This window comes from Notamacropus eugenii, chromosome 5 (assembly GCF_028372415.1).
Source record: "Notamacropus eugenii isolate mMacEug1 chromosome 5, mMacEug1.pri_v2, whole genome shotgun sequence".
Lineage (NCBI taxonomy): Eukaryota > Metazoa > Chordata > Mammalia > Diprotodontia > Macropodidae > Notamacropus > Notamacropus eugenii.
In genome coordinates, this window is record NC_092876.1 from 11585832 (window position 1) to 11608784 (window position 22953).

Consider the following 22953-nt stretch of genomic DNA (forward strand, 5'->3'; position numbering starts at 1 on the left):
TGTCTCCCTTTCTTTGTAGGAATGAAAAGAATGACATGTGTATGTTTCTTGCCTGGTTTTTGTTGCCTGTTTGTGAGTGTCACTGAGAAATGGAAATAGACTTCTAATATAATTGAAGTCAGAGAAAAAAAAGAGAAGTGAAAATTTCAGTGCGAAATTTGGCACACACACACACACACACACACACACACAACTCATTGGCCTTTGAGCTCGATTTCAGCTCAGTTACTATTTTTCAAAAAGCCTAACCAGTCAAGTAAACAAAAAAAAATGGGGGGATGCAGAGAAAGAAGTCAATTCTTGGTCCAAGATCACTGAACAAATGTGTGAACTAGACATGGCATACATTATCATTCTACAGATGAAATAACAGAAGCTCAAAGAAATCACCTGACACAGGGTCATATATCCAGTGTCTGAGCCAGAACTCAAACTCGCATTTTCTGGCCCTTGGATCACCACGACTCCTGCAAACACCAACCTTCTGCAAACAGCAATGAGTAAAGCAGGAAGATGGAAGAAGAGACTCTTGGGGTCCAAGGCAATATTTTATTGGACCAGGAAAGGGGGAGCAGAATGTTGGTAAATTGCATGAAGCATGAGAGTACAAAGCAAAATAGGGGCCTTAAAACAAAAGCTGGATACTTGAAGCATTTAACTGAGCAAGCGAAAGGATGCTTCTCCCAAAGGGCAGAAGGAATGGCAGCTGAGTCCCAGGGGACAGAAGTCAGTCTTGATATATGTGTGCTCTGTGAGGACAGAAGTTTCTTAGGCTGCTTCCTATGATGCCAGGTGAAGGATCTTCTTGAGGATAGGACCCTTGTTGTTTCTGATATTTGCCTTCGAGAGGTCCAGGAGTTCACATACTTCTTTGTCAGAATAGCTTGTGAGGCGGAATGTTTTATATGTCTCTTTTTTCCTCTTAATGTCCTCTATGACAGGGACAGAGAAAACATAATGTTAACATGCAGCCCTTTCTGGACTCTGAAGAGGGTTACATCTGGACCCTTGTCATCAAAGCAGCTATAAAAACTGGCAGCCAACGAATCTCAGAGCAGGAAAGGACCTCAGAAGGACTATCCTTTCACATACTTGTACAGAAGTTTGTTGTCTGTTATCCTTAGCAAGTGATCATCCAAAGTCAAATCAAAGGCCCCCAGTCACACAAGGGAAAAAACGTCTTAATATTTCCTACCCTTCACACATTTGATGTCATTGATGACACCTCCCTCCCAAAGTCTTCTGACTTACAAATACTTAACTCCTTCAACCACCCCCAAAGGACCTGGCCTCCCTGAACATCCCCATCCTGCTTGCCTTCTAATATGCAATTAGTCATGTCTTAGGAGCCATTACAACTTTTCCAGGCTTCTCTCTCTCTCTCTCTCTCTCTCTCTCTCTCTCTCTCTCTCTCTCTCTCTCTCTCTCTCTCTCTCTCTCTCTCTCTCTCTTTCTCTCTCTCTCATCTCTCTTCCTCATCTATCTCCCCCCTCCCTTCATTGCTTAGCTCTCTCCAAAGTTACTAATAATCTGTCAATTGCTTAATCTAAAGTCCTTTTCCAATTGTGGTCCTTGATTTCTCTGAAGCTTCTGATACCATCAATCACCCCCTTCTCCTGATATTCTCTTTTCTTTAGATTTTTGTGATACTACCCTCTCCTAGCTCTCCTCCTCCTCATCTCACTGCTCATCCTCAGTATCTTTTGCTGGATCTTCTGACAGGTCATGATTGCTAATTGACCATGTCCCACAGGGCTCTGTGCCAAGCTCTCTTGTTTTCTCCTTATGTACTATTTTACTTGATGATTTTCCATGGCTTTGATTGTCATGTCTCTCCATTGATGTTTCTCTTACCTACTCGTTCAGCCCTAACCTCTGACTTCCAATCTTCTGTCTCCAACTATCTATTGGACATGTTTAACTCAACATGTCCAAACTGAACTTATCCTTTCCCCTAAACTCTTGCTTCTTCTTCACTTTCCAGTCACTGTCCATTGTAACCACCAGCCCTCCAATCACAACCTAGGATTCGTCCTTGATTCCTCCCTATCTCTTACCCCCTTGTATGCAATTAGTAGTAGACAAAGCCTATCAATTTCACCTTTGTGTCATATCTCAGATATGTTCCTTTCTCTCCTCTAACACTACCACCACTCCAGTACAGTCCCACATCAACTCACACCGGGACTACTGCAATTGTCCAAAGGTGGTTCTGCCTGTCTCAAGTCCCACCCCAAGAAAATTCATCCCCCATTCTGACACCAAACCCATTCAATAAATTCCAGGGGCTCCCTACCACCTATAGGATCAAATATAAAATCCTGTGTCTGGCATTCATGACGTTCCACTTCCCACATGAACACACACACACACACACACACACACACACACACACACACATGCTCTTCATTCAGTCACACTGGCCTCTTTGCTGTTCCTCACACAAGGCGCTGCATCTCCCAATTCCAGGGACTTTCACTGGCTGTGCGTTCCATTCCTGGAAATCTCTCCTTTCTCAGCTCTGCCTCCTGGGTTCCCTGGCTTGCTTCAAGGAAGCTTTTCCTGATTGCTCTCAGTTCTCACGGCTTCCCTCTATTGATTATCTCCAATTTATCTTGTAAATAGAGCTGTTTGCATGTCTCCCCCACTAAACTCTGAACTCCTCCTAAGCAGAAACTCTCTTTTGTCTTTCTTTGTGTCCGAACTGCTTCACACACAGCCTAGCAAGGACTATATGTTTGCTTTTAAGTTTTTTCACTAACTTCACAGGGTTGTTGTGAAGACTGAATGAGATAATATATATAAAATGGTCTGCAAACTTTAAAGCACTACATAAGTGCTAGTTATTGTTATTAAAGCCCCATTTCAGTCATTTTTATATCAGCCCCTACATCTGTGTCAGCCTCCTGTTGACTGAGTCCATGGAACAGCAACTGAAAGTCAAGAGATGATGCCTCCGAAACGAGATCACTACCAGAGAACTGGAAGGCTTCCAGTAATTCTCAACTTTAAGATCCTAAGTGTTGGGTTATTGCTGTGAATTTTGAGAAGGCTGCTGGGATTGCTCTCATGGGTGAAACAGCTTGGGCAATTTGAAAACAAGTCAGAGCAATGACTGAAAATTAGAAATTCATGCAATCAATAGTGGGAAAAGGTGCTGGATTCATAATCTCACAAGACCTGGATCCAGATCCAGCTTCTCCTACGTACAATCTGCTTGTCCTTAAGAAAGTAATTTAAACTCTCAGGGTCTTGGTTTCTACTTTTGTACAATTGTAACTATATGGCTTCAGAAATTCCTCTCAGTTATAAATCTTTAAACTATGAAAAGTGAGATCTTTGGAACCTTGAAATTTTGCTGTTATAAATTGGTCCCATTGATGTTTGATTTAGTGTGATGCAAGTCTGAGGTGTGGCATATAGGAAGGACAAGGGAGTTGAGTTGGGCATATAATAAGAGGAAAAAGAGCTAAAAGTTTTGGAGAGATGCTGCAAGTGTTTACTGAACATAGAGGGGAGACAGTCCACAGATCGCAACCCAATGTTTTCATACTACAAAGCCATGGAACTTTTGGTAATATTGTTATTAGTTACCAACTTCAGAATATTTAGATAGATAGCCTGTGAAATGTCTTAGACAGTTTATATGCAGTAGAGCTCACTGTAAAGGGAACAGCACATTAGGACTGTGGCTAGTCTGACCTTTAGCTGGTGACACTGCTGGAGACTGGATTAGGCACTGAAAGTTTATCAGGTTCACTAAATTTGAAAACAGAACTGATGCTGCCAGTTATTTCTGTGAAATCAACAAGTCCCCAAACAAGGGGAGAAGGCTTGCAGGCTAGTGCTGAGGGGGATGACGGGCACCTCAGAATATTAACTCCAACCTGCTGAGCAGAATGGAATCCATGGACAAATCTGGGGAACCAATGTGATCAAAGCTGGGACAGGACCTTCCTGAATTAGTCCCCATTTTCTTCTTTCCCCTGAAATGAGTCACCCTGTCTAGTCGACCACAAACCTCATTACTGTACCCATTTAATAAAAGTTAGTTGACTTGATTTCCCTTGGGACGTGTGAAATAACAGTGAATGTACTAGTTCTTCCCATTCTTGCCCACGATCAAATGGGACATAAAGAAACTAGACCAGGCACTACTGGGCTACTTCTTAGATGTGGATCTAATAGGAAAAAAGCACTAACATCCTGAGACTGTCCCTTACCCCATTTCACACTAAATTTTACTGGTCCTTAAAGATGATGGTCAAAATCTCTAAAAGGGATCCTGGGGGAAACCTAGCTGCCAATGGCAGAAAAGTTTGGAGGAACTGTCTAAATCAGGAAAGAGATGGAAAAGTTATGAATGCTTCCAAAACATACTTCCACTGAGAAATACAAATGTGGGGAAGGGGGCCACCACAACTCTACTCTGCCCAAACCTGGGTTGGCAACATCCCATTATCATCCTGCAGCTATTGTGGAATCAGGATCAATTCAAAAGCCAAAGTAAACTTCCCCATGCTAACCATGGGAACATGCCTGACACTTGCCACATCTTTACAACAGGATGAAAATCCCCTGGGTCAGGCTGACCTCAACCCAAGTGCCTTCAGCCAAACTACTTTACTGAGAGATCTATATAATTCTCAAATCCCTCCATCACCACAACCACCCAAATGGTGGATACTTGAATCCCTGTAACACTGGCTGCTACATCATCCCATTTCAAGCAGGACTAACATAGAGAAGACTAGAAAGAAGAAGGCATCACAACTTAGAGTGATCTGGAGGCCACTAACACTTCTCTTTCAGCAGTTAAACAACATTCACCAAAGCTCATGCTTGCATCCCCACTGTGAAAATTCTAGATAACAGGACACCCTATGAATCCAGTACCCCAGTGCTCTTTACCAGCCTCCACCAACCCAGTGCAAGACACCTCAGTGGCTCTGCAGCCCAAATCCATACCTTCACTGCCACAATTCACTTTATTGAAAAGTGGGAAGTGCATGACCACAGGTGCCTTCTCCCCTTTAAAGATGTAGAAGTCAGAGGGAGCCTTGGCTTCTTGGTCCAGCTTAGAGTCATCCACTGAAGGGAAAGGGATATGGTGGGTTTTGCAGTACTTTTCTGTGGCCTTGATTGTCTAAGGAGAGAGGAAACAGGCCCATTGTAGCTACCACCTGAGGGCTCTGAAGCATGAAGGATCTCTAGAGAATTTCAAGCTGCCTCCCAAAAGTACACTTTTGGGAGAGGGAAAGTGAGGCTAATCACAGAGAGAAAAAGACTGGATGAAGTACATACCATGAGATGGGGATTAGGATTCAAGTCTCATATCCTAAGAAAGGGCTCCTTCTTTCTTGATTTCCCCAACTAGGGTCTTTGGGAAGGGAAAATGACCTTCCCGTTACCTCAAATGGATCCCCTTCACTGAAGTCAAAGGAGAGGATGATATCACTGTTTCTCACTGGAGGAAGGACCAGAGGATAGGCAGAGTTGATAGCCAAGCCAGCATCCATCAAATATATACATTTCTGGTCTGTAGGAAGTGAGGTCGGAGCATTGCCTGGGAGAAAAAAAGACCAAAAACTCCCACAAAATCATAGAATCTCAGAGCTGGAGTTGACCCAACCCATTCTTCAATCAGGATCACATGAGCAATAGCCTAGAAAGAAACAAAACTTCAGAGAAGTGAGTGTACTCATTCTGATGTCTAGCTGTGACCTCACCCACCATCAACCACAGGTACATTGTCTTTTACTCACTAATAAGAAATCATTCTGTGAATGCCCCCTCAAAATCTCCTTCACACTTCCACCCCTGCTTAATTTCTCTACTTTCTGACTTCTTTTCTGGGCATTTCATGGCTTGTCCCCCTTGCTTGTAGCACTCTTCCTCCTCACCTCTACCTTCCCTGCTGGCTTCCCTCTTTTTCTTCAAATCTCAGCTAAATCTCACTTTCTGAAAGAAGTCTTTCTTTATCCCTCTTAACATTAGTGACTTCCCTCTCTTGACTTCTCCCAAGTTATCCTGTCTCTCTCTTGTTCGTACATATTTCCTAATATGTTGCTTTCACCAATAACCTGCAAAATCCAGAAAGACAAGGACTGGGTAGGTTTCTTTTTTCACATTTCTTTATATCTCTTCTACTTAGCACAGTGTAGAGAACAGAGGAAGTGCTTTCTAAATAAATACATGCTAATATGACACAGCATAACAAACATACTTGTCTCAACACAGAATAAGCAGGACATTATCCTTATCAGAAAAGGTCATGCAGGGGGACAATAACTTGCCAAAGATGCTATACAGGTGCCCAGATCCAGATTTGATAAGTGACTCCTCCAGTTCTTTCCTACTCAAACAATGAAATGGCAAAAAGTCCTTACCATATTTATACAGAAAGTTATTTGTTGTTCCCCACTTCCATCTAAAGAGACACCTGATTGTCTTCCAGAAAAAATTTAGGAAAGTTTTGCCTAGAGAAAGAGAAATCAGTATCAAAAGATGTTTATAAAAGAATTCCAGTGTTGGGAAAAGCAAGAATGAAAAAGCCAGACGAGTTGTGTAGAAAAAGCAGAGAAAGTAGAGTCCTGAGATTTGAGTTGGAGACCTGGATCTGATGTTTACTAGCTATGTGACTTTGCCCAAGAAATTTGTTCTCTTTGAACCTCAGCTTCTTTCTCGCTAAAATAAGGGGCTTGGCCTAGCTTATTCTAAGACCCCTTATAGATCTAAGTCCTATGCTCCTGGGATATTCTAGCCTAAGAATTGCACATTGGGGCACCTCTGTTCCTCTCTCAGCCTCGGTTTCATCACCATGAGGAAAAGGGATTTGGAAGAGGCATTCTCAGATGGCCCTTGAGCTATGATATTTTGTAGAATTTGGGGTTATTACATTCCACTTCCTACTGTCCACACTTGCCTCCAGGGGATACATTTGTCGTCTAACATCAGACAGATGACAGTTATCTCCTCAAGATGGTACAACTGCAGCTGCAAGAAAATTTTAAATTTGGACTCACTCTTGTTGGCCAAATGTTGGTGTAAGGCCTTTTCCAAGAAGTCCTGAATGATCTGTATCTGTCGATCTCGAAAGTGTTCCATCATCTGCTTAGTCAAAGTTGAACACTCAGAAGAATATTTGTTTCCTGTAAGAGGAAAGAGGATGCATCAATCTCTACCGCTTCTGAGGGCACTCTCTGTGCTGACTGTATGGCTCTGTGTCACAGTTTTTGCTAGTCTAGAAGAAGGTAGGACAAGTAGTTTGGAAAGCAAAATATGAAGATTTTTCTGGACTTCAGGTGCAACCTGATGTGTCCTGAATGGATATGTAAGCACCATGGCCGGCTCCCTCTAGGACTCACACAAGATCTTCACCCCAGAAATTATATCAAATACTTTTGGAAGGCATAGCACCTGACGCTGTTTGGGTAGTCATCAATAATTTTGAGAACAAAACTGAAAAATTATTACCTGTGCCCACAATAGCATACCTGAGTTTTCTATCTCAGCCAGGTACCAAATCTCTTCCCTTAAACTGGGGACCCTCTGAAGTAAGGTCTATGTTGTCAACCCTGGACTGACTCAGTGGCACAGGTATGACTCTTCCCTCAGACTAAGGGATTCCTCAAAGGCAGGATTGTGTATAAACCTCAAACCAGAGACTTTTAGAGCTGAAAATTTTCTTCTCTTTTAAACTAGGAGCTGCCCAAAAGTTGGTATCTTGTCTTATTCATCACATTAAAGGCTTTCTGAGGGTAGAGTTGATAAAAGATGAGAGACTTAATTAAATGACACCCCACACACACACTTCAGGATTAAGAGCTCATTGTGGAGTAGCAAGAAGCTTAGATTTAAAGTCAGAAGACCCTGGTTCACCTCCCAGTCCTGCCCTTAAGTCCGTTGGTTCTTAAATAAATCTCTCATGTGTCTTTTCTGCAAAATGAGTTTAAGGGTCCTTCTAGTTTTGAGATCCTATGAGTTTCTGTTCAAGAGATGGCCTTTTTCCATGATACTGAACACCTTAGAGGAACTACCACATCCCTTCCTACCTGCCATTATACAGTGTAGTTTTTTCTCCATTTCTCCAGAACAATCCCCATCTGTTATGAAGGCAGAAACCAAGTCGAATAGTTCATCTTGTGTAGTTCCCAAGGTATCTCCTGATAAGAAAGGTCAAATATTATTAATATCCCTTCCCTCTAATTCCCCAAGGCCCTAGGGACTGAACAGAGGAGGCTGAGAGATGGAGAACCCTCTCATCAGGCAGGAGGCCTAGAGAAATTTATCTGTTCACAGGTAGATGTCTACTGAACCAACCTTGAAGGTGCTTGGAAGAATCAATACTTCTGGCCTTTAAGATATCCTCAGAAACTATACCAACACCAAGATACTTAGAGAAAAGAAATCTATGACAACCTGTTGTGACCTAAGTTGGCTATCCTACAAGAAAATTCTTCTCCAGAGTCATGCTCAGTCTCCCTTGCTAGAGAGCAGCAAATTTAGTAGAAAGAGCACCATGGACTCAATTTGAATGCTAGTTCTGGACTTTCCTACTCCTCTAACAGTAGTCAAGTCACTTCTCTCTCTGACTTGCCTCAGTTTCTTCTTCTCTTAAATGAGCGGTCATTGGCATGATCTATCTCCTCAAGTTCTGTTGGGGAGAGTGATTGTAGGCCTTAACATATTATGAATATAGGAGTCATAATTATTGCTATTTTTTTAATCATGAAGGTGGCTGAATGAAATGCTATGTCACAAACCAATTTCTTTCCTTTTCCAAAATAGTAAGAAAAAGAACAGAACGATTGCTCTGATGTCTGTCTTCAAGTATTTAAAAGGAAACACTCAAGTAAGAGAGCACTTATTAAGAACCTACTATGTGCTAGGTACTGGGGTTGTAAATACAAAGAATAAATGGATCCATACTGTCAAAGACTTTACATTCTCCCAGGAAATGGATATATATACATATATATATATCGCATACATAGTGCATAAATAATGATTTACACAATAAAAATAGGGATAAAGACTAAATGTGTAATTTTATTAATACAAGGAATACTCAGAAGAGGAAAACCTTCCTCCACTAATGATGAATGTCATTTTCTGAGGATTTAAACTCCTAGAGAGTTGACTAGAAAGAACCCCACACCCAGGACCATGCTCAGTATGGTTTTCAGACATTGCAGGTGCAAAAGCAAGGGTTAGTCTATCTATTAAGACTAAAGTATGTTTCCCTTGCCATTTCTTATCTGTATACCGAGGTGGATGACTGGATTCTCCAAAAACTATTTCCCAAACTGATGTGTTGAATCTCAAAGGGATGAAACAAGGAGCATAGTTAAGGAGTGTGGCTCTCACCAAGCACAAGGTGTTACGCTGTCAGGTATGATTCAAGAAACATTGAGTTCTGTCCACATCATCCAGCTTGAGAACATTTTAGGCAAGGTGGAGAGGTAAACAGCAGAGTCACTGTGCGTCTTGAGACAACTGGGCAAGATTCATATATTGTAGTGAATCTCTAGCTCTCCAGCATGGTACTGCCCCAACAGTAAGCCCAAATTCAAAGCCTGCACAGGGAACTACCCTAAGCGCTCTGTGTGGGAAGTGTGACCTCTTTGTTATGTGATCTTTTGGCTGCTTAAAGGAGTAGAAAAACCATTGAAGTGAAAGAAAATGACCTTGAAAAGAAACTTAAACTTCAGAATAAGGATTGAGAAGAAATGTGAATGTCATGTGGAGATGAGAGAAAACTGGCTCTCATGAAAATTTATCAACAGGACCTGATGGAAGACACATCAACAGAAGTAGGACAGACTACAGCGCACTGTGTTTTACCTGCTCATTTATATGCAAATATTCAAAGAATTTGAAAATTTAATAGAAATTATCAGACCAATACCTACTTAGAATGCATGGAAGAGTCATATCAGGACCACTTGGGTCGTTCTTGCCACAAGGATAGAATTATTTAGTTTCATATCATAAGAGAGAAATGTGTCACCATTTATGTGAAGGCCCTGATTTGAAGCATTTTAAATTATATAGAGAAAACCAGAAGATACAGAAAATTGGATAGGAGAAGGCAAGCAAAGAAGGAGTAAGAGGCTGAGAAGAGAAGGCACAGAGAGAAGCACCTGACATAACACAAGATATAGAAACTGATAGGGACCAAACAAGGATGACAGGTGGGCTTGGCAGCTGAAGTCAGTAGCTGGTAGATTGGAGGAGATTTGTGTAGGGGATGGAAGGTGGTTGGAGAACATCAGAATCCTCCCTCTATGGAAAGAGTTCTTAGGCTCATTGTCAGAGAGTGCCACTTGTGACATGGGAAACCTTTCAGGGATGCCTTTGTTAATCTTTACTGCCATTTGTGGTTTGAGAAGGGAGAACTTCTCATAGATCAGAGAACAGACCTGATTAGCTACATTGGTTCCAGACCCAATGGAACTCCTTTTCCCTAAAAGAGTCTAATATTATATTTTTCTAAAAGAGCCTAACACTTTGGGAATACCTTGCTACTGGCAGGTATATGCTAAAAAGAACCTGATACTACTTCAGTAGCCAAAAAGGAGAAGACAAGCGGCCTTGCTTAGCAGGGGAGCAACTAGCTGAACAAATGATTTTTCCCACCAAGTAATGCATAACAAAGAGATTGACTGTTCTGAGGACTATTCCAGAATCATTTCTTGTGCAAGGCACAGGGGTTTCTCTATTTATTTTACTTACTGCTTGACTTCAGTAAGTGTGTCTTCACTTTACTCTCTCCTTCCACTCTCTTAGGGACAAAGTATTTGTTAGTGGGAGTGTAACCTGGGCTCATGAGTAGAATGCCATTTTCCCAGCATTCCTATGTTTGGCTACTGAGTAAATGTTAGGGTTACAGTTGTGTGTGCCATATTATTTAGTAAATGGTTCATGTTTAAGAGCCAATGGTCCCCTTTTCTGTCTCTAATGGTCTAATGGTCCCCTGTAAACTAAGCCAGTTGACTGAGTTTCCCTAAGGTCATTTCAAAAGTTGACCTACCAAATCTCAAAGGGATGACACAATGAACTGTGTAAGGGAGCATGGTGTCCACTGAGTACATGGGTAGGGCTGTCGGGTATCATTCAAGAGCCACTGATTCCATTCTACATCATCCAGCTCATGAAAATTCCAAGCAAGATGAGACTATTTCTTTGGCCTTAATCACTCAATATTACCAGTTTAAAAGTGATCCTTGGGACAGCTAGTTGGCACAGTGGATCGAGTACCAGCACTGCAATAAGAAGGACCCAAGTTCAAATCTGCTCTTGGACACTTACTAGCTGGGTCACCCTAGGCAAGGCACTTAACCCTGATAGCCTCAAAAAAAAGACTGATCCGTGATACCCAGAGTCAAACCCATTCCAAGTCACAAGAGCATCCAGGTTTACATCCTTACCATTAGGATGAGCAGTGCACAGTTCTTCCTGGGTGTCTGAACAGAAGATAAATTTCATGAGGAAATCTACAAGAAGAATGGAGACTATTTCAATAGGGGTTAAGAGAAACATCCATCCTGGCCCCAAACCCCACCTTATTCCTCTTCCCTCCTCTCAGAACCCTGAGGGAAACCTGTTTCTCACACCTACCCCAGAGGGTTTTGCGAATAATATTCATGTCAGCCAGAGCACTGCCACACAATCCTGTAGAGAAGAGGAGAATATGAAAGAAAGAAATTACATTCTGGGTTCTCAACTGGCTCTTTTCATCTCTAAGTACCAAAAGAACACTGCTCTGTCCATTGTCCATGCATCTGCTTCTTCAGATTAATAGAGAGTCCAGATTCCCTAGTCACCAGTGGGGATGTTGAAGTAAAGGGCATCTCACATGTGGGTGCAAAATTACATGAGGAGTTCACAAGGTTCCATACTGGGGTTCACATCAAGAAGTAATCTCACACAGTTCTGCAGAGGCTTTTCAAGCTACTCCCATTATCTCATGGAACCCTAAAGGTGAGGAATCTCTGGAAACCAGGATTATAATTGGATGCCAAATGGTGCCAGGATATCATTGAAGGAGGGACAACTCCATGGCTCTTGTGGCTCTGCCTCTTTTTGGAGGATAGATTCAGTCCTTACCTCGCAGGTAGGAGAAATTCCTTTCAGGTTTCTGTTTGATGAGCATCCCTTCCTCAAACTCGCTCCCACAATGAGTGGTATGGACGTAAGCACCAAGAGTTGAAGTGCCATGTGGGGAGTAGCCAGCCGAGTCAGGAGTGAATTCAAACCAGGCATCTGAGAGGAAAACAAAACTGTGGCTTTGGAGAGCAGGTTTTACACCAGGGTAGGAGTCACAACAGAATAAGATTCACACCCCAAAAAATTCACATAATGATCTGCAGTTTTCCCAAGGATAGACTCACACCACCCTGGGGCTTTATATCTACCCACAATCACACTAAGACATGCTCCCAATTCATCTTTCCTATCACCTACTTTTCTTGGAGACAGTTATTAATTATACGAGTCACTTCTTAGTGAGTCCCTGGCACCAACTTGCTAGACCTACTCAGGAAAAGAAGCTAGACCAAGCATGGTCAGAGAAAATCAGATTGATTAGTCAGGATTGCCCCATTGTTCACTTAACAAAGTACATAGGATGTAATTTGTAAACACCAAAAAGTCATGTCTTACAAGAGGCTGAGGATCTCAACAACCATGAAGAACAGGAAAGTTTTTGTAGTGATCAGCACTGACTATGTGATGTTTGTATTTCTGCCACAGTCAAATGACCATGTTCTAGGTTTAAATGTGGGCTGCTCGCCTTCCCAAGAGAGAAGAGTAACAACATAACAAACTGTGAGAGTAAGGAGGGACCTCATTGGCCACATAATACAATATCCACTCAAATTAGGCCTAATTCCCTCCAATTCCTGGCAAGAACCATCCAGCATCTCCTGGAATAGCTCTAAGGAAAATAAAGTCACCAACTCAACAGGGACAGCAAAAAAGAAGATGCCACCTCAACAGGGAGGCCAACAAAGGAAGCCACCAAGGAATGAATCATGGCAGGAGGGAAGACACTTTACTTTTCAACACTTCACATGATGGGGGACTTTCCATGACATGAAAGATAAATGAGCCTCTTTGTAAATTCCCCCATTTAAATCTGAGTTGATGCAGAAGGTATCTAATCACTTCTCCACAGAATAACCATCCCCATATCTGAAGAGAGCTGTCATGTCTCCCGAATTCTTCACTTCTTCAGGCTAAACATTACCAATCTCTCAGCCATCCATATATGCCATGAATTTGAGACCCTTCATCAATCTGGCTGTCCTCCTCTGTTTACTCTCTACATTATCGATTTTCCATAGTACCCAGAATGAAACATGTTGCAAGATAAAGAGGTTCAAATACCTTTTCTTCATATTGCATATGATAATGCAAAAGAAGTTCTATTAAAAGTGAAAGTGGGGCTTCAATGTGAAAATCTAAAGAAGAAGTAAGATGTGAAGAAGCAGAGGGGAAACATGACCTATGTAAGAAAGTTAGAGAATGGGAGAATTTCACAAAATGAGGAAGGGAAGGAGTGCCATTACATATTTAAAACAAGAAAAGCAAAGTTGAGAAGAGGGTGGAGCTAAATCTGTTCTTGGTTAAGATGCAGCTGCATAGCCCTGAAAAATATTAAGGTAGATCCACAGTATCTGTCAGGTGAGATCACTTAGTAATGGTTAGGGGGAAATACCAAAGAGCAGAGGAATTCAATACCTCTCCACCGAGATATACTCTGCAGGCCATCAGCCTCATTTCTCTTCCAGAGCCATCTGCATCCAGTGACCTGATATTCCTCAGGATGACTGGAGATGACCCAGATGCACTGGGAGACCTTGGAACCTTTAGGCCAGTCTTTGCAGGTACTCACTTAAGGTGAGGAAACACCTATTGTATACCTGTTTAAGAAGTAGCCAGGGCATGGCCCCTTTAATGAGATCAAGAAAAACAGACATCAGGCTGGGTGGGAAACAGCAACAGTTACTACTAATAATCACTCTAAAGCTAGCAGGGTCCAGGAGCCCTTGGCAGGGGCCCATTGGGGTCCCAGTTTCAGAGTGTACTCAAGATCAAGTCATGACATCATTTCTCTGATGGCATGGTCTTCTTTGGCAACAAAAGATGAACAGTAACCTGTGAGTAGATGCAGCTGACTGAATGCTAGCTGGGTACCTCACCTCCTCCCAGCCTGATGCCTTTGTTTTTCTTGACCTCATTAAAGGGGCCATGCCCTGGTTGCTTCTTAAACAGGCCTATTCACTGAATGGGCTTTGCCTCTCCCTAAGTGAGTACCTGCAAAGACTTTGGCCTACAGGGCCCAAGGTCACCCAGTGAATCCTGGGCCATCTCTAGTCATCCTAATGAATATCAGGTCACTGGATTCAGATGGCTCTGGAGGAGAAGTGAGGCAGGTGGCCTACACAGCCCTCCTTCACTCTAAATAAAGTCAAGCACAAGTCATGTCATCATTTCTCTGATGGCATGGTCTTCTTCAGCAAAGAAGGATGAACACAACTCAGATATACTCAGTTACCAATTTAATGACCTCGTAAACATGGAGAGGTCAATTGTCTTCTTAGAGCATGTATCTGCTTTCCAAGAGAAAACTGACCAAGATTTGCCAAAATGGATAGTCCTACCAAATTCCAGCAATCCCAGAACACATACTATTGCCAGATAAAATCTAAACCAGCATAGCCAAAGAGTGCAAAGTTTGCTGGGGCATGGAGAGTGACTAAAGACCATAGGAGTACATGGGGAGTTTTTCTTCCCCCTCATAAGTTGACAAGAGATACAAACAGAAAAACTGATCTGCAAAATGAACAACTGACAAAGTTAATATCTGAGAATGAAATTTGGACTTCTGGACCATGCATCAACATAGAAATGACTGTCTTCTGTTTGGGAATAAAATGTACTGAATAAAAGCAAAAACACATATTTTTACAGCTAAAACAGATGTAAATGTAATCATAAATGCTCTCAAAAGAAAAGGATGGGAGAGGGAGAAACCTGGTTATCTATCTATCTATTTATCTATAGAGACATATATATGTGTGTATAGATAACTTCTCCAATCTAGATACCCAAGAGAGTATCTGTAACGAAGAACACCAGTTGAGAAATCCAGAAGTCCAGAGGAGGCAAAAATCCAAGAAAAAATTTCGTTAATAACTTATATGAGGGCAATTGTATATGAATAAATCAGTGACTTGCCAAGGGTCATACAGTTATACTAGAAGGCAAATTTGAAGTTGGAGGTGTCACTAAACTCCGCAAGATGATATTCCTGACTGGAATACAGTTATAGAAAGATAGGATGTTTATTGTTTAAAGCAAGATAAATAAAAGGTGGGGGAACAACATTATATATTGACATATGTTCATCTGAGGGAATCCAAGAAAACTGGAGGAAGGAAAATATGGTGGGGAGCAAATGGGTGAAAATCAATGGAGACAGAAAAAGTGGAAATGTTGGCATGGGAGTATACTACAGATCATCTGGACAGAAAGGGAAAAGAGATGAGGAGCTCAGGGAATATCACCAACCTGGCACCAAGGTAGGATACTGTGGTGATGGGGGACTTTAAATATATAGATCACTGCTGGAGTTTCCTCTGTGCCAGAAGCAGAGGAACTCATAACCTCTTGACTTACATTACTGTTCATTTCATCCTTCAAAAAGTTGAAAAGGGAACAAGGAGAAATTCTATGCTGCTAAGGATTCTCATTAACAGGAAGGAACTAGTGGCTGACATAGAAATGATGGAATCCTTCATAAAAAGTAACTGCTCCCTCCTGGACTTTGTAATAGAGGAGAGGTAAGCTGGTCATATTCTGATATGCACACTAGATTTGTGGAAAGCACATCTCCAAAGGCTCTAAGGAACGATATGCAGTATCCATAAACTAAAATGCTATGGGGGAAGTGAGCCCAAGAGTCATGGGGAATGTCAAAGATGTAATTCTGAAGTGAACAACAAACAATTTTAATGAGGAGGAATCATCAAAACCATCGGAAGAGACCACCATCAATGCACAAGCAACTTAACAATGTACCTATTGATGGCAGATAGAAGCAGAGATAAGCAACAGAAGAAGAATACAAGGTCATGGAACAGTCTGTAAGAATGGTATCAGGAGTGTCAAAGCTCAGAATGAGCAGAGATTGGCAAGGAAACCAAAAGATGAAAAAAGGAAAGTTGGTACCTATGTTGGCGGAAGAGGAAAATCCAAGAAGTGGTAGGACATTGACTAGGGCTATATGGCACAATGAAACTTGAAAAGAGAGAAAGGAGAGATGCTCATTTATTTGCCTTCTATTGTCACTATGAAAGGCAGAATGAAAATGTCTAACAGAGGATTGGTATTCAACATAGGTAAGGACTTAGTAAGTGAACTCCATGCGGAATTGGTGAATTTAGGTTCCCTGACCCAGATGGAACAAATTCTTTGGTACTTAAAAAACTCCTGGATTGGCTAGCTGAGGCCCTCTTATTGATCTCCTAAGACTACAGAAAGTGACAGGAGGAACACAGGATAAGAGGATTTATTTTAAACAGGGGAAGGGGGAGTTGCAAGGAATAAGCTGTAAACTATATACAGCCCAGAGAATTCAACTTTGATTCTGGGGAAAATACTAGATGGATTAATAAAGAGATGGTTGCAGGAGAAGGAGGAGAGCTGGAAAAGGATGATAATAATAAGAATGGTAGCAATAGTAGCAAATTTGGAGAAGGAAGGAATGAGGACAAGGAGGTGTCATTTTGCTAAGATCAGACATACTCAATCCCTTTCAACAAAGTTATTAAACCAGCATATCGTGGCAATGTTTTAAATAAGATCGCCAAGACTTTACTAAATCACTTAACAAAAGTATGCTTGAGATAAAGATGGAAAATATGTGTGCTAGGAGACAATATACGTTATGAATTTGGCATCATCAAAGGGTCAGTTTCTGATTCAAAGTTAGCTAAAAATGAAGTCTCCAGGGAAGTCAACCAAAGAGCTCTATTTGTCCCTCTGCTATTTTGACATTTCTGTCAACTACCTGAATAACGGCAGAGATGACCTGCTCATCTAATTTGCAGATGTCAGATGAACCTGACATGCATAGCCAGTCAGCACAACAGACAATAAAGTCAGGACCCTAGAAACTTTTAGCAGGCTATCTACTAAAGTACTGGGCTAAATCTAAGAAGATAAAATTCTATAGAAATCCCACATCTGATGCTAGAGATCCAAAAGGCAACTTCACAAGCACAAGATGAGTGGGAAGCATGCTTTGTAGGACAGCAGTTTGTCTACCAAGGAGGTGAGTGTTTTAGGTGACCACAAGGTCACATGAATCAGTCTTGTGATATAGCAGCCCCCAAAGTTGATGTTACTTGAGTCACAATGAGGAGTATACCTTTCAGTAATAAAGTTTTATTCCCACTGTATCATGTCTCCATTCATTCCCCCTCTGAAAGATAGTGTCTAGTTCTCAGGTCCTTAGTGTAGGAAACACAGTAAAATCTGCAGACAGTCCAAAGAAGGGCAGCCAGGATGCAAAGAGACTTGAGTCCATGTCACATGAGGACTGGATGAAGAAGCTGGGAAAGCTGAGCCATGAAAAAGATGTCTCAGTGGGGACCTTTGACACAGTTGACTTCCATAACCTCTCAGATAATCTCTTCTCTGCTGGCTTTTCTGATACTGATTCATCTCATCCCTCCATCTAGCCACTACTGTCCAGTCCTTGGTGGATCACCAGGAAAATGGGCATGTCCATCATGGGTGTTCACATGGCTCTGTCCTAAGCCCTCTTCTCGTTTACCGCTATAACATCTTGCTTACTAATCTTATCAACTCCCATGTGTACAACTATTACCTCTACATGGCGGATTCCAAGAACCCTAAATCGAACTCTCTCCCCTGAGCTGGAGTTCTCCATCACCAACTGACTTATAGGAATTTCAAACTGGACATTCCATGGGTATCTCAAACTCAACAGGTCTAAAACAGATCTCATCATTCTCCAGAAACCCTCCCATCTTAAATACATTCCTATGTCAAATACACCATCATCCTTCCAGTCATTCTGCCTTAACTAACATCCTCAGTTCCTCATTCCCATTCACCTCACATATCCAATGTACAACACATATCCAACATGAACTCAGCTCTCTTTGCAATTCTTTTCATTTCTATTTTCACAACATCTCTATCATGGGCCCCCTTCTCTCCACTGACAAAGCCACCACCCTAATTTGGAATCTTGCTACCTTTCATGCATACTATATTAAGGTCCTCTTAATGATGTCCCCAGCAGTGGAAACAATACAAAAATAATTAGACACAAACAGAGTAAATGGAACATGATATCAGAGGGAAAGGTACTGTCTTTGTTAGGGCAAGGAGTGCTGAGGAAGGTAGCCATTAAATGGTGGGGATTGAACTAAATGAAAAATATCGGAGAAACAAGGCTGTAGAGACAAAGGAGAGTTTTCCAATAACAAAGGACAGCTAGGAGCATGGAGCAGAAAGATGCATCATCTTATTCAAGACGGAGCAAATAGGGTAGTACTGCTGGATTGTAGAGAATGTGGAGAGAAGTATGAGAAGACTGGCAAAGTATCAAGGGAGCCAAGTGGTAAGGGGCTTCACGTGTCAATCAAGGGAATGTATCCACTGCGTAGGAATGGTGAAGTGGGTGTTCTTCTTCTAGTACAGGTTGGACTGGACAGTCAATGAGATCCCCTCCAACTGAACTTCTGGAAAGATCTAGTAAACTTTTCCTCAAAAAGACCTCAGTTCCATGGGTTATTGAGATGTTCCTAGGGAGATGAATGACCTTGGCCATAGACCCCCTGGCATCACTATGCAAAATAGATCTTCTGGACAAATATCTTGCCACTCCACCCTAAGTCTCCTCCAGGGAAGATGCCAGGGTAATACTCACTATTTCCACAAAACTTGAGGTCATGGTCGATGGTAGCAAATATGGGATATGGTACAGTCCCCATCTTCGACTCTTTCCTGACCTGGGACAGGTGAGACTCTAGAAGCTGATAGGGTTAAAAGGAAGAGATTTCAAAGCAGAGAAATGGAAAAGAATTCACAGAGATGTATCCAACATGGAGCTAGGAGGTGCCAAGATGTTACCAATTCAGAGGGTTTCTACCTGGAAAGGACCTTAGATCATTATTGTACTGCAGACTTGTCATTTTTTGAGAGAGAAACAGGTCCAGAATGGGGAATGCATTTTCCCAGGGTCCTAAGAATCAGTAGCAGAGACAGGATTTGAACTCAGATCTCCTGACTCTAAAACAAGGGTTCGTTTGAATAAGGACAGGCTTGAAGGGACCCTCCCAGCCTCACCAGTAATAACTTAACATGAGGTCACCCAAAAGAACCCTAGCACTCCTCATAGTATCTGAAAGATCCTATGCTTAACATATGCTAGTTGATTGACTAGCAAACTGCAAGTATGGGCTGGGGCAGCCACCCAAACAGGAGGGTAGAATAGGAACACCTTCACCCTGAGAAGAAACACCTCCCTGCTCCCAGCTCCCCTGGGTTTCAATGGAGACCTTACTTCTTTTGTAAGGTAGTAGACAATGGTATAGGACCAGAAGTCAGTGAGGGAATAGTCATCGCTCTCTGCAGCCTCACAGAGCTTATCCAGAGCCACAGAGATATCCCAAGAGTCCTGCAGACGCCTCCTGAACTCATTTTCTTCCTTCTTCAGGTCTGTCCACCCATCACTCTTGTTGTACAGGGAGGACATGCACCTAAGGAAGAGAAAATATTCTGGCTGGCTGGCAGGTGAAACATCTGGCCAAATACAAAGCAATTAGACCTCTAAGGGACACCCTAGTCCACATAACACCAGCCCTGGAGTCAAGAAGACCCTAGTTCCAATATAACCTCAGATACTGAATGGCCATGGGACCCTAGGCAAGTGACTTCATCTCTGCCTGCCTTGTTTTCTTCAATTATAAAATAGGAATAATAGTACCCACCTCCCAGGGTTGCTGTGGGGATCCAATGAAATAACATTGGTAAAATTTCTTAGCCTACTGCCTGGCACACAATAGGTGCTCCAAAAATGCTTCCTTCCTTCATCCCTTCTATTCTGGTTTCCAAGTGCTTAGAAGTTCAAAAAGGACTGGATGGCCCTTCACTCTGAAAACCCATTGACCATCAGTCCAATGCTCCATTTATGCAGCTAGTTAGTCTCCAAAGTGCTTTAGAGTGTAACTCTGATTTGTCATCTTCATACCCATTTTTCCTCTCATACCCTTTACAGTTTCACCAAGTTCTGTCACTACAGTTTCACCAAGTTTGTCATTCACTGTGTCCTCAAAGGGACTCTTTCAATATCAGTCGGGTAGTGGGCTCAACATTATGCGTGGTGCAAGTGTGATAAGGAGATGGCTGGGGACTTCTGGAGGGGGACTTTGTGAAGCACAGAGCCTTCTTCCCAGTGGAGCTGTGGATCCCCCCCACCAAAGACAGCATACATACTGACAGGTTCTTACCAGATGGAGCCAGACACCCCTGCAATATATGTTACCATGTCCAGAAGCCCCACACAGCTCAGCTCACTAAGGACACCTTGGCAGGCTATGGCAGCTCTCAGGCCCCCACCTGAGAGCAGCACAGAAACCACAGGGACCTAGGTGCAGTAGAGAGAGAGGTGAAGATAGCATAGCAGGGTTCATACCTGAGAAGGGATATGAGAAAGGGAAATATTCCATCAGAGGAGAGGAATGCTAGGTAGGCTCCACATTTGGTAAAGGTAGAGAGGATGTTATACTCTAAGAGAAGGAAGAGGGTGAGGATTCACACCCTGGGATTAAGAAAAGAAGATAGTGTGATGGAATTCCCATTCAAAGAAGGAGAAAAAGATCAATACTTTAATCCAGTGGAAGAGGAGAACCTATAAAGGTACCAGAAAAGGAGAAACCAGGGTCCATACCCTGGAAAGATGGTAGGTCAGACATGAATAGAGCAAAAAAATGGAAGGAAGGAAATGTTGGAATTGAGTCCAATAAAGAGTTAGACAACTCCCAAATATCCACTTCAGAGAAACTTCTGCAGAGCATCCAGATGCTCCTGGCTTCTGCCCACACCAGGGCCTCCATGACCCCTTACCTTTTTGACATAAATGCCGTCAAGGCCCTTCAGCAGGGCTTTGAGGACATGTTCCCTTCGATTTTTCACTGCTTCCTTCTCTTCGTCTGAGATTCCAAAACCAATCCTGATGTGACGACTGTCCAGAATAATAAGAGGCATGTTACACACAAATCACTGAGCTCAATCCTTTGTCCCTGGTTGGCTGGCTGGCTCTGGATGGTCTTCCCACCATCAGTCTGAAATCCTTCATCTTTTCAGGTTCTAACCCTGGCTCTCCATCTGCCACCCATTGACCCACCTGACACTAAATCTCTGCTTTATACCAAACCACCCCCATATCAAGTCAGGTATCACATCTGCCTGGGACCTCTCTCTCACCTTAGAACACATAGGTCAGGTTCACTCTTGGCACTGCAGGCAACTTGCTGCAAAACAAAGAGGCTCATAGAGACCCTTAATAGGGGTCAATGAGTAAGACAAACTCCCCCTCCTCAACCCCTCAACCTCTCCAATGGCCACATACAGGGAGCCACGAACCCTCTCTTCCTGACCGGCCCATCCATTCACAGTTCTATTTCACATCTCCAAGCACTCCATCTCCATCCTCACCCCTCTGGCCCACAGTGCCCATTTCAATTGCACATATGAAGTTCCCTGGAAGGTACCAAGAAGACCCAGAAATCAGGACAGTACCTGGGGTATAGCCATGTCTCCTGTCTTCTCAAGCTCCACTGATCACAGGATGACCTGAGTCAGAAAAAGTAGGGAGGGGTAAAGAGTAAAACACAAGCTGTCTACAGGTCTCTATCTGTCTTTCTCTGAGTATGTGTTTGTATGATACTCTCTGTCTCTGCTTCTCTTTCTCACCCCACTTTTACCTCTCAAATTTTAAGAAAGCAGAAATTATTTGCCGAAGATGAAACAGTTTCACCTTCAATTTCCAATTTTCTATTAAGAACCAGAAGGCAATGTGAACACAGAACAAAGCCATGAGCCATCTTTCTAATAACCAAATTGAAAATACCCAGAAATTTCATAGTCAACATCCAAAGCTTCCAGGTCAACCACACACATAGACACACATACACACACACACACACACACACACACTGTAAGCAACTAGAAAGAGTTCAAATAGAAAGAAATCACACTGAGATTCACATAAGACTCCACTGCAACTACTAAAAAGAAGGGAAGATGTTGGAATGCAATATTTTATAAAGGATGAAGAAAATTAACTTTACACAATCACATGGCCTGAAAATACCTAATATAACACCATAGGAGGGACCACACACTTTCGTGGTCAGCCTGTGGCCAAAAGGAGTTCAAAGCAAAGACATTTGCTGAGACAACATTATAGGAAAAGTAGCTACAGAAGCTTCTCTTATAAATTGGGGTACACTTGCCCAAAATATATGCAAAATCAAAAGGAAGAGTCGACTGAAACATAAACTCGTAGAGAGGAGAACATGTAGTTAACACATATGATTAAAGAAACTAATACCTCCATCATTAAAGGTCCCTGATATCCTTTGTTTCCCTGTGGTATCATCATACTGTTACCCTCAAAGTGGTATCTCTAGTAACAGAGATGGCCAAAGCTCTCCGTTGGTGTGATGCCTTAGATGCCTGTGTCTCCTAATGGAAGATTTCTTCGCTACAGTATGCAATTGCCAGCTGTGGGAGGATGAAAGAGATGCTCTCCCACCTTCTGAAGGGATGAAGATCAATTCCTTCTCAAAGACTCACTTCTTCTTCTATAACTGGCTCTCTACTCTCACAGTTGATACTCCCCAG

The 22953-nt window shown here is 42.3% G+C and overlaps 1 protein-coding gene across 1 annotated transcript in view; it reads right to left on the reverse strand.

Moving 5' to 3' along the window:
• Nucleotides 1-630: 630 nt before the first annotated feature.
• The window catches only part of LOC140507329 (cytosolic phospholipase A2 gamma-like), a 66812-nt gene continuing 44489 nt past the window's right edge, over nt 631-22953 (reverse strand). The window contains exons 5-15 of the mRNA XM_072615443.1: nt 20556-20692; nt 19610-19805; nt 18974-19079; nt 12112-12267; nt 11623-11676; nt 11433-11498; nt 7026-7151; nt 6390-6479; nt 5412-5566; nt 4969-5146; nt 631-932 (exon numbers count right to left, since the gene is read on the reverse strand). Of these exons, the coding sequence (XP_072471544.1) occupies nt 781-932; nt 4969-5146; nt 5412-5566; nt 6390-6479; nt 7026-7151; nt 11433-11498; nt 11623-11676; nt 12112-12267; nt 18974-19079; nt 19610-19805; nt 20556-20692 (1416 nt within the window). The 3' untranslated portion in view covers nt 631-780. The remainder of the gene's footprint in view (nt 933-4968; nt 5147-5411; nt 5567-6389; nt 6480-7025; nt 7152-11432; nt 11499-11622; nt 11677-12111; nt 12268-18973; nt 19080-19609; nt 19806-20555; nt 20693-22953) is intronic.